Genomic DNA, 12,076 nt, shown 5'->3' on the forward strand with positions numbered 1-12,076 from the left:
AAAACAGCTCCAGGAACGGCTCTCGGCACACCCTTGGGGGCCTTGCCTGCTGAGAGTTGCAGCCCCCCCACCCAACTCAAAGACTACAGCCCCTGGAGCAGAAGAAAACTGGAGAGGGACTCTGCAAGAAGTCTGAAGGGCAACAGATGTGGGCCTCAGCTGGGCCTGAAGGTGACAAGCTCAAGGGGCAGGAAAGGCCAGCAGGGGAGCTTCAACTTAAGGCAGAGCCAAGGCTAGAAAACCCATGCAAATTATGTTTGCCCGGGGGTGGGGTGAGACATGGCTGGCTGGCAGGATCTGGGCCATGCACAGGGATCCTTCCCCTTCCCGCTGTGCTGAAGTCAGAGCTGGGCACTGTCGGCGCACACAGGAATGCCCAGTAGTGGTGCCAGGCCAGGCGGACGCTCCATCATTGCTGTTGAAAACGAACTACTGTTCCTTCTCTTACTCCAGCCAGCTTACATGAGTCACGGGGCCAACAGACACTCCTGCTAACAAACAAACTGTCAGGGGAAGTGCTGTCTACTCAAAACACAGGCCCTGACTGAGTGCATCCACACAACCAAGTCCACAAGCAGATCTGCACCTAATGATCACCTGCCCCCACCATCAACGAGCACCACCAACCAACCAGAACTCCAGTCTTCTACAACCAGCACTTGGCAGATGCAGAGAGCTCTGAAAGTCCTGCCAAAGCCACCATAAGGTGTACTAGAAGGAAAGGAAGGCCAATGTGATGGCGGAGAACTAGCAAGTGGGGCCAGCTCCTGACCCAACATAAAGCTCTGGGCTTAATGCAGTAGCTGCATAGGAGAGAGGGTGAGGGGTGTAGACAGACATGGCTTCTCTCCTCATGGTACCACAACAAGGCAGCCTGCTGGATAAGTCCACACCTTCCTGCCTCGTGTACTGGACAGAAAAATCATAGCATTATTATTGTTGTTGCTTTAGTGTTATCTTGAAAATGTGCACCCTGCCCTTAGTGCTAACAACAAATAGCATTTTATACGTGCTCTCCTGTGCCCAGGGAGTCCTCCCCACCCCTTTGTTGCTGGACGGTCCTGCAGCAAGACAGCCTCTGCAGAAGCCCTGCCTCTTTGTAGGGCAGGCGGCAAAGGAAGTGGGGCAAGTCACAGGTTGCTCTGAAGGATGCCCCAGAGAGGCGTTGGCGACTTACGCTGTTTGCAGGAGTTCTGGGTTGGGCACGCACTGTAGGCGATGGGAGAGGAGCTGGAAGGCATTGCTCTGGGGCAGGAGCATCAGAAGCCCGTACAGAGCCTTGATGAGGTAAGGGTTGTTCTTCACGTCCAGCAGCTGCAAGCGGAGATCTGCAAGCAAAGAAGGGAAGGGTAAGCAGGGCTGTATAAGCTGCTGACCTTTGTCCAAAGAGGGGGAGGGAGGGAGGGAGGGAGAGGCAGGGTGCACAGAACCTCTGAGTCCTTCTCTTCCATCCATCTTCTTGCCTTTTGCATGCATGCTTGCAGCTGCATGCCATCACACCATTTGTGTCTCCCTGGTGGAAAGTGGGGAGCTTTCTGCCATGGAAAGCACAGAGATGCTGCCATTCACTCAGCAAATAGACCCAGAAATAGGAGAGGGATACTGAAATGGCAATGAATCTCAGAGGGTCATGGGGTGGGAGTCACAGTGGGACTGCCTTTGTGCAATAAGGAGTGTTGTGTGCATGCATGCCTCTTTGGCAGCATAAGCAAAGGGACTTGAGGAGTTTAACACCTGCTCTATGGGGTATCATAGGAACAGGAAAGCCAGCTGATGGAGAAAGGTTTGCCACTGAAGCAGCAGGTTCAGGAGACAGTGTGAGGCCCGGGCAGGGATGTGAGCCCAAGGGCTGACTCAGAAGGTCACACGACAGCCTGATCAATGGCTCAATAGTCTGCATGGGAACAAGCTTCTTGGCTTCCTTTCCCCACATCAACTGGTACTGTTACCTTGGGACTACCAAGCCGAGTTCTGGAAAAACAACCAAGTGCTATCTTGCCAGAAAGGGAGGAAGGGGACATTAAAGTTCTGAGTAGTAGAGCTCACGAAGGAGGTTGACAAGGGAAGAGATCAGAGGAGAGGCTTGAAAACTGGAGAAGGCAACACAGTCAAGGACAGGCTGGACATATGTTTAGGTGGAGCCACCTGAAAGGCTCACCTCACAGTAGCCAAGTGTAACCATAGCAAAAAAGTCACAGGGTGTGAAGGGTTTAAAGGACATGGAGGTGGTTGTTCTAGCAGGACAATGCAAGGGTGTTTTGAGCTGCCAAGGGAAGCTGTGGTGTCACTTTCCTTGAAGGCAGCTGGAGGGTGGAAGCGGACAGAGAGATCTTTTTCTTCCTCTCCCATAATGCTAGAACTGATCCAATGAGGCTGATCCAATGAGGGAGATTCGGAGAGGCAAAGAAAAGTTCTTCTTCACCAAGTGTACAGTTAAACTATGGAATCTGCTTCGCATGATGTTGTGAAGGCCACCAACTTGGATGGCTTTAAAAGATTAGACAAATTCACAGAGGAGGATAGGGCCATCAATGGCCCCGAGCCACAATGGCTGCTCACTAGCTCCAGAATCAGCCTGCTTTTGAATACCAGTTGCTGGGAATCACATGGAAAGAGTGCAGCTGTGGACTTTCCACTGAAGCAACTTGATGGCTGCTGTGAGAACAGAATGCTGGACTAGATGGGCCTCCTTTGGCCTGATCCAGCTGCAGAGCTCTTCTTATGAGGGGCAGCAGGCAGGAGAGGCTTTATTTGGAATAGGGGACCTTGGTGTAGACCAGGGTGCTGCTCCAGATTGCCTTGCAGGTCCCCTCCAGAGTGAGATAGTTGCCTTGCAACAGCCCAGTTGGGCAGGCATGGGTGGGAGACAGCAGAGCCCCACCCCCAGTGAAGATGGCAGCAATTCAAAAGAACAAGGGGGGCTTCTGCATGGAACAGAAGCTCCTTGCAACCATCGCTGCAAATGGCTCCCGTGTTGACATCCACTACACTGGTGGATACTGCAGCTGCATGGAAAGGAAGACTCTGGAGGGCATGGTACAAGGTCAAACGGTTCAGCAGCAGTGGGAGAAATCGTTTCTGCTGCTGAGGCTCTCTCTTCTGTAGCAACAGGTAGCTCAGAAGCACATTCCTAAGTGGAACCTGCCCCCTGGGTTTCCACACCCACCCTCCAATGCAAAGGTCAAAGCCTGGAATTAAAAAGGGTCTTTTTTGTGGGGGGCTATAGGCCACCTGGTAGCCCAACCCCTTGCCTGCTCAATGCAGGAGATTGAGAGCTGGAGCCTCCATCCCCAGGAAAGAGAGATTTGTCCAGCCTCTGAGAACATAAGAAGAGCCTGTTGGATCAGTCTTGTTCAGCATCCTGTTCTCACCATGGCCACCCAGATGCCTATAGGAAAACTGCAAGCAGGATCTGAGCACAAGAGCACTCTCATCTCTTGTGGTTCCCAGCAAACCAATATTCAGAAGCATGACAGCCTCCAGCTGTGGGAGGCAGAGCGTGGCCATCGTGGCTAGTAGCCTTTACTTGAAGGAAGATAACTAAGGAGGGCCTCCACCCCACCCTGCAATCGCCTTGTCCAACAGCTCTTCCCAGCAAGCCTCTTAATGTTCAGCTAACAGCTACCCACCTATTACTTAAGCCCATGTGAACAAGTCTCTGTCCTCTCTGGGGTAGCAGCAGCAGCAGCAGCAGCGAAGAAGGCTCTTCACTTCTCTTATGCAGGGGGCCCTCGGGGACTTGAAATATGTTATCCTTTTCTTCTCCAGAGCAGACCCACTCAGTTCCTCCCACCTTCCCCCCTGGGGCTGGTTTTTCATCCCGTTTCCCTTGGTCTCCCCTGAGCAAACGCAGTTTGTGTCCCTAACCTACATTCTGCTTCCTATCCACTGCAATGCTGCTGCTGCTTTTGGATGGCCCTAATGGGCACATGAGCCAGAAGGTCTCACAGCAAAGAGGCTCATAACTTCTGCTCTATTTATTTGGGCCACGTCGCCAGTTGCAATGAGGGAATGGGGGAGGAGAGGGGCCTCGGGTACGTGTGTCAATGCTAATGCACCACAAAGTGCAAAGCCCCCCAAACCCTCCTGCCAATGCGAGCACACACACATACACACTTCTGCGAGAGTGAAAGAGAGCTTACATGTAAAAATCGGACACTCGATCAACTGGACCAGCTTGTCAACCTCAATCAGGAAATCCACTGTGACCTCCAGGTCACCACTGCGCACAGCTGTTAAGGAGCCTAATCTGCCCATGCTGGCAGGGGCTGATGGGATTTGTAGTCCAAAACATCTGGAAGGCACTAGGCACTAGGGTGAGGGGTGGGCCGAAGCCACACAGCCTAACACCACGCTGCTCTACAAAGCCAAACACCAGAGAGAGGATGAACAAGCTTCTTCTCTTAAGCTCCTGGCTTTGAAGATGGCATGATGAAGGCGCTTGCAAAACACCACTGCCTTTTGATGGGGCTCGTGCAGAGACACAGAGAGGCCTTCCTGGAAGACCCCCCCCCACACACACACACTTGCCTACCCGCAGGCCACTTTTCCAATGCTAAGCACAAAATGTGGATTATTCTGCCAGATCTGACTGTTCCAGCCTTCTCAACATGGAAACATGAGCTAAAAACAGAGAAGCTGTTTAATCCTCATTGTTGGGAAAAAAAATCCTGGGAACAGACAGTTTCTGCTACGCAGGCCCATGTTCAAAATTTTTGTGGCAGAAGCAGGTCAGTGGTAACAGCAAAAATCTAAATGTACACAGTCTAGTGTAGCCTTCGCCAACCTGGTGCTGTCTGGGGAGCTGATGGGAGTTGCAGTCCAAAATGTCTGGAGCGTCCTAGGCTGGCGAAGGCTGCTCTAGCGGATTAAAAGTTAATGGTGGTGATAAACTTAGTAAGATTAAAATTATTGTAATTTTAATAGACTCCAATTACTCTTAAAATAGAATCTTAACTTGTGTGTACCTAAGAGATCGGTCATGCACATACAGCCTGTAGTACTCTGTTTATGCCGAATAATATAATTTTTAGAAGTCTGAAGATGAGTTCGCCATGAATTTTAAAACATGGTTCAAAGCACATAGGAGAGACTTCAGACAAAAAGCAGCCCCATGTAACGGGGCCTGGCAGTTTGCACCCCCAGCACCCCCCAGCAGCATTGGGCATGAAACTGGCCTTAGCTGAGAACTGTGCGAATAGTACAAATAGGCTCTTCTCAAACCTCCGCTTTTCCTGGAAGTCCTAACCAGCAAGTTGTGCCACGTGCTCAGCGGTCAATGCTTTGCACGGCTGGGAGCTTTAGGTTTCTCTCTGTGTTACTGCAATCTATTGTAAGCTGCTTTGAGGATCAATCCAAGGCAGGATATAAATCTCCAAAATAATATCCTACTGCAGCTAAGCCAAAGGATGTGTAATTGAAACGATGCTCTGCTGTCTCTTCTGCCCCCATTCGCCCTCTGCTTTCCTCTGTTTCTGCACTATGCCCATTTTAACATGACTAAGTGGATCTCACATAATTTAGTGCAATGTTTCTCAATCTGGGGTCCCCAGCTGTTGTTGGACTACAACTCCCATCACCCCCAGCTAGCAGGACAAGTGGTCAGGGATGATGGGAGTTGCAGTCCAACAACAGCTGAGGACCCCAGTTTGAGAAACATTGTACTAAATTATGTGAGATCCGTCTGGTGAGGGAGAGAGGCAGGGAGCACATCCAGTCCTGTACATCATCCAACATCTCCCAACATCCTTACAACTTTTGAGCTCTTTTATCTGAGAGACTTTTCCAGCCATAGGAGCCGTTCTGGTCTCTGCTGCTATCATGATGTGCAATGGTGAATCTCAGAAAATAAAGATCCCTTCCGCAATATAAAGGACCTTGGGGCTGACCACTTCTAATTGGCAGCCCGAGTTCACTGCCGTATTTTATGGGCCAAGGGGCGGCAGCTTCCGAGGCCTGCTTAGACTCCACAGTGCAGAGACAGCCGCTGTCTCATGCTACCTTGCCTCCCTCCCCATGCTAGAAGGATACAACTTCTGGATGAGATCATAGGCATGCTTGTAGTTCTGAGTGAGGAAGCAGAGGGAGACGGTGGTCACTGGGTTGTGGCACCAGGAACGGTACAGGCAGCAGAACAGGTTGCGGCTCTCCTGGGGAGACAAAAAAATAAGAGGAGTTGACTTGCACCTCCGCACACCACTCCCAAGTCCGCTCTTGGGAACCAAAGGCAACTCCAGCAAAACAGAGCCCCAAAAACTAGGTAGCAAGGTGGGATGAGGGGTCACCTCCTGCAACAATGCAGAGCCAGATGTCCTGGTGGCAGAGCTTCAGCCCTGCCAAGCACAGCAGGACCACCATGTGTGCCACTTATGGTAGATGGCGACACAAGCACATAATCCGGCATTCACAGCCTGCCCCCCCCCCGCCCCCGGGGGCTTTGTTAAATTTATGTTTTCTGTCCTGTTGGTAGCAGAAAACAGCTGAAAATTGCATATGGCCAGCTGATGCCAGGAAGGAAAGGAAGGGGAAAAGCGGATCCTCTTCTCATGTTCTGATTTCACTGTGAGAGACAGCGGCGACAACCAACCTGGACAGCTTTAAAAAACAGGGTGTGTGGGTGTGCTGATGGCCGCCTGAGATCCAGCATGCAGTGCCCAAGTCACTTCAAGGGTGGGTGGAGAAAGAGGCTGCACAGCCCAGCAAAGTCACAGACACATCTTCTCAGGTGCAACATACCGCCGTCTTCAGATCCTTGAGTTGGTTCCTCAGCTGGAAGAGCTCAGAAGAAGTCAGGAGGATGGTGTTGAGGGTGTGGACCATCGTTGAGGCAAACTTGAGGTCTTCCTCCCGCAGCAGGATGTCAGCCATCGAGTGAAAGATGTTCTCAGCATTCAGGAGAAGACAGAGTTGCCTGCATGGCACCAAAAAATGGAGATTAGGAGTTGACCAACAAAGGGGGTTGCTGTGAATCTGGGGTGGGATACTACCACCACAATCCCCAAATATCAAAGAGAATAATATTGGGCGAGAATCTAGGATGCAACAAGTGCCTGGCCCCATCCTCTGCACCAAGCCTTTACAAAAGTGTTCTCCTTCCTATCAGCATTGTCACCATTTCCCCCAGTAGGCCAAGACTGAACTTGTCCCTTAGGGAAGGAGCCCCATCGCTCCTTCTAACAGAGAACTCAGCTGGTGAGTGCCAATGGGGTTTTAGCAAACAGGGTCACTGAGGAACAAAGGAGGAATTAAAATGCTCTGGGGAATACCCCTAGGTCTTGCAAAGGTATAGCACATATTATGAAGGAAAAAACACTTAGAGGAGAAGAGAAAGAACAACCCCCAACAGCCCAATGATGTAAGCCCACTCAGAGGCCATGGAATACTAGGTTGCCTGTTGGAAAGGGGAAACCAGAATGGAAGAGAGAGAAAATGAGTATCCTAGGAGAGCAGTGCTCCATATTGCAGCTTTTTTTTTTTTACAGGCCCCATTCACACACACACACACACACACACACACACACAGCAGCAGCCGCAACAGCTGCCTCACCTAGTTTCTCTTCCTTCCAACTCGCTCTCTGGGACACACCAGGCAGCGCCCCCACCCTCACCCCAGACCAATCTGTTCTGGATTAACACAAGCAATTTCAAGCTTTCCAGACAGAGTGGAGGGCTGAGGTCAAACCCTTGTTCTTTCACAAATGACCTTGAGTTCAAAGCAAGTGTAAGGTAGGAAAATGCAAACAAACAAACAAACAAATCTTGCATGTGGCATTATCTTCATCCTTCGTTTCCCTTCTATCATTTTTTTTTAATTTGAATAAATATTTATTCCCCACGATTCCAGTAAAGGCTCCCTGTGGTGGCAGGAATGATATATCTGGAAGGTGTGCTAGGTGATTGCAAAGTTATTTGTGCAGGGAGGGAGATGCCCCTGCTTTCACAGCAGAAAGCCAGCAGAGGTTCACCTGTGTTGCACCCTGTCGCCAATTCCCAAGGATGTGCTGGTGGTTCTGATTTACCAATATATCTGCTCAGAGCCCACCCAGCCCCAGCCTTGCTGACCCTTTCTGGAGCTTTTTCGCAGGGACTCAGCGAGTCGCAGCAGGAATGCTCTGCTTAACCTCTCCAGGAACCCCCAAGGTCTTCTGCATTGGAAATCGAGCGCCAGATTTCCCTCCATGTTTGTTTTGATTCTATGGGCTCCCTCTTTCTCCCTGCCAAGCCTGCGGTGGTGGCACTGTAGGGTTTGCCTGAGGACGCCTGACACAAAGCCCAGTGCTAATGCCGCTACCGCTGCTGCCTCCTTTAACAAGCTTGGCTTCACAGCTCTGTGCATTCAAAGGACATGGGAAACGGCAACCCGAGTTACCCCAGGCGAGGGAGACTTGATCAATTTTCTCTTTCAGCCCTTCTAAAGGCTCTAAGCTCTGGTTTTGATCTATTTCCAGCACAGAATAATAATTCATTTCAAGGCCTCTGCTCAAGTCCAAGAATAGTCATTCAATCAGTCCCAAACAGAAACTCTGGAGAAATCACCCCCACCCCGCTCCCCTAGTGCATTGACACTCATTAAGATTTTCTTGTCAAAGACCATTTAAATTGCAGAGACATGCTTTGAAAAAGTAGGCCTCCAACTTTGGGATACAGCTCCAGAGAGTTGGGAAGGGAGCCAACTCAAGGGGGCTTTGCTTCTCCAAGCTCATCCCTAAGCAAGGCTTCGTCCCCTCCCAGGCCCCCATCGCCATCAGAGGGTTCCACTCCACTAGCAGCAGCTTGCAAGAGTCTTGTTGTCAGCTGCTTCCTTGGGAGGCAGGGGCGGGATTCTCAGAATCAGCACCCAATGGGCTCTTACTGCAGGAACAGCTTCAAGTCTGAAGGAGGGTGATTCAGCAAGAGATTGTAGAACACAAGCACCAAGGTTTGCATATGCAGTTCCCTTTAATCTCTCTCAGAGAGACTTGGAGAGAAATGCGAGCAGGTGTTGATGGCGCTCTGAGTCCTATTGAGACCAGCACCCAGCAAACATGATTAAGGCATGTTCTTGAGATTGGGGAAACTATTCCCTAGGAAATGAAGATACGGTATTTGCTCAGATGTTTAAGTCACCCAAAGCCGCAGCGTTCTGCTTGTGCCGCAGTGGCAAGTGTGCACAGGCCAAAACAAGATACATGGCTCACGTATGTATCTCCTCCCTCCCATCAAAGGGATGGAATGCATAGGCTGGCCCCAGTCAGAGCTGGACTCTGAGCATGAAGCACAAAAACCTTACCCAGGGATGACCATGCGTTCTGGAACGGAGAGGCAATTCTTACCTGAACTTCACTTTATTATATATTTCTCAGCTCATTTTTCAGATAAAGATGGGTCTCTGAAAACACAGACCCTGCTCTCAGGCTTACAAACTAAAACCACAGGGCACCTGAGTGTGGGTGGAGAGAAAAGCATGAGAAAGATCAGACTGATACTGGCCAGAACTAAGTGGTGACTTGTAAGCCAGGCCAGGCTGGTGGTGCCCTCCTCATCCTGTGCCCACCCGCTCATGGTTGTTATTCCTCTGGCCAGTTCAGAGGCCAGCCTCCTTTCTTCTCATGTTAGCTAGGCATTTCCATTAGCAACTGTGAGGTCAAAAACAGCATTGCTGCAAACCAGTCCAGAATTTGCTGGTGTTGTGTTGAGAAGGTACACCGTTCTGTTTCTCCTTTTCATTGGCTTCCCTGAGAAGTTGTCGTGGGCCGAAACAGGGCAAACCCTAGAAGAGAAACTGTAGGAAGGGGGCACTCTACTAAGCATGGGGGTTAGGGGCAAGGAGGAGGGCTGCCTGGGGTCCAGATGAACAGTTGGGATAAATGCTCTTTGATTTAGCTGTGCCTCTAGGCAGCCTTGGTGGCTGGATGTGGCTTTGCAAATGTGCTCTTTCCTATTTTTCTCTGTTTTATGCATCCTCTGGCAACTTATTTTTTGGACTCTAATGCATTGTGTGCAGGGCTGTCTTTGAAGAATATCTGGAAACTTCAGCTCTCAACGGATGCCAGCTGGAAGAAGCCCATTACCCTGACACTGATGGACTTGCTCTAACTATTAAAGCCCTAAAGGTTCCAACTCCAGGTTTCTTCAGGGATCAGATCCGCCCATACGTTAACAGCTCACCAGACAAAAGTCCTGCTCTCTGAGTACCCACCAAGGCCTTCTGGATCAAGAAGTGCCCACTCAGCACGCTTCCCTATTCTGTGGAATTCACTACCTAGAACGTGCTTTTTGTATGGCAAGCTGATTTGCATTTTTGATCTGCGCTTCTGATATGCTACTGACTGGATCTGGAGCACCTGTGGACTTGTTTTTATTTCATTTTTGTTGTGCATAACTTGAGAGCCCCATTAGGATTAGTCTGGCAACATATTAATCTGAGCAATAAAGGTGCTCCTTGTGAACACCATTTTAGAACGAAAGTGCAAATTCCTGACACTGCTTTGCTCCCTACTCCACACAGAGCCAGATGTGAGGATCTCCCCTTTCCTCTACAGAGAGGATTGAAGGGCCTCTGCACGTCCCTAGCAAGCTGTTCTTCGCTCCTGCACCGACCAAAGACTTTGCCATCAAATAATCAGAAGTGGCATCTGTAAATACTGCCTGAGGGCATCCGACACTCTCCTGAAGGAAAACACAGCCGCCCCATCTTCCCCGCTAACAGGAAGGGGGCTCAAAATAGCAGCACTGTCAACCTGCTGGTGAGACCAGGCACATGTTTAATGGCAATCAAATCAGGGAGCAGATCTATCTCCAACAGAGCAGAAGGAAGGGGGTAGCAGCTTTCTGATGGCCCTGCCTGCTTTGCCGGCATGCTGATTGTTAACAACCTATGCTGAAGATTCTTGATCTCAGCAGGAGATGACACCTGATTAATTCTTAAGAGGCCCAGCAGAGGACAGGGTCACAAACCTCATCCACAGTCTCCACCTGGGCAATCCTAACACGTTGCATCTATTGACCAAACTGGGAAAGGGGTGGCAATAAAGCCAGAAATTCTGTGAGCAAGATGTGCCACTCCAAAATGCAGCCCCAACTTGCCATCTGCAAAGTGCAGACTCACCCACTTTGAAAATGACAGCCAGGCCCAGTAATTTTAAGGGGATTCTACACACTTTTTCTATCACAAGACAATCTATTAGGATTCACAGACCTTTCCCATACTTCTGAGGAGACATTCCAAGTCTCTGCAAGAAGGCTAAGGGGTCAGGAGGTAGATATATCCATGGCTTAAAACCATCATGCCAGTGACTGGAGTCTCTGAACAAAATAAACAGTATGTGGATTCTGATGCTGGACTTGGATTCAAGAAAATCTTGTTGGTGGGGAGGAATATTTACTTTATGGTAAATCCGGCTGCTCTAGGAGCCTAGAGGACAGTCTTTGTATCTGAGACAGCATCACGTTCTGGTTGGGTGTGGTCTTCCAACCTGACCAAGAGAAGGAGAGCTCCCTCCTCTCCCAGAATGAAAGGGAGGGAACTCTAACCTGGCTTGTGTGACTTTTATCCACAGGGTTCCTTAAAAAACTGCTCTGTGTTTTGCAGATCAAGAGTGAAGATCAATACTATAAAAAGCAGACACAGTCTGGAAAGTTTTCTAGAAAAAGCAGCAGCAGCCAGAAAGAAAGAGATGTATGAAGGAAGAGAGTGAGGGAAGAGCCCACCAGTGACTGCCTGTCCCCAAACACACACACTTTACAGCAGCAAGCGGGGGGGGGGGGGGGGAGAGAGAGAGACAGAGACACACGTCTGGCTCCCTTGACCAAAAAGGAGGAAGGAGGAGCCATTTTCCAGAAATAGAAGCCCTGACATCTCACTGGCTCATGCCTGACTCCTCACATGCAGGAGCCCAAAAGGAAACGGCTGGCTACTAGCAGGCCTGCTTTCGATTAGCCTGGCAAGGTAGCTTGGGTTTTCTTTTCATTTTGTTTCTTTGTGGCCTGGGGAAATCTGAAAAAGAGCTTGCATGAAAGGAATGTCACACAGACGGCACACCAGCGGCTGCAGCAGCCATATCGCTGCTGCCCTTTTCGGCTACTTCCTGGGCTGCAT

General features: G+C 50.1%; 1 protein-coding gene across 2 annotated transcripts in view; it reads right to left on the bottom strand.

Moving 5' to 3' along the window:
* VAC14 (VAC14 component of PIKFYVE complex) overlaps positions 1 to 12,076 on the bottom strand; it is a 71,360-nt gene that overhangs the window by 8,860 nt on the left and 50,424 nt on the right. For both annotated transcript variants that reach the window (XM_083749897.1, XM_083749898.1), the window contains 4 exons: positions 6,736 to 6,910; positions 6,031 to 6,149; positions 4,143 to 4,222; positions 1,178 to 1,328 (listed from right to left, as the gene is read on the bottom strand). In XM_083749897.1, coding sequence (XP_083606023.1) covers positions 1,178 to 1,328; positions 4,143 to 4,222; positions 6,031 to 6,149; positions 6,736 to 6,910 — 525 coding nt within the window. The remainder of the gene's footprint in view (positions 1 to 1,177; positions 1,329 to 4,142; positions 4,223 to 6,030; positions 6,150 to 6,735; positions 6,911 to 12,076) is intronic.

The sequence above is a fragment of the Podarcis gaigeae genome, assembly GCF_964106915.1.
Source record: "Podarcis gaigeae genome assembly, chromosome: 8".
Classification (NCBI taxonomy): domain Eukaryota; kingdom Metazoa; phylum Chordata; class Lepidosauria; order Squamata; family Lacertidae; genus Podarcis; species Podarcis gaigeae.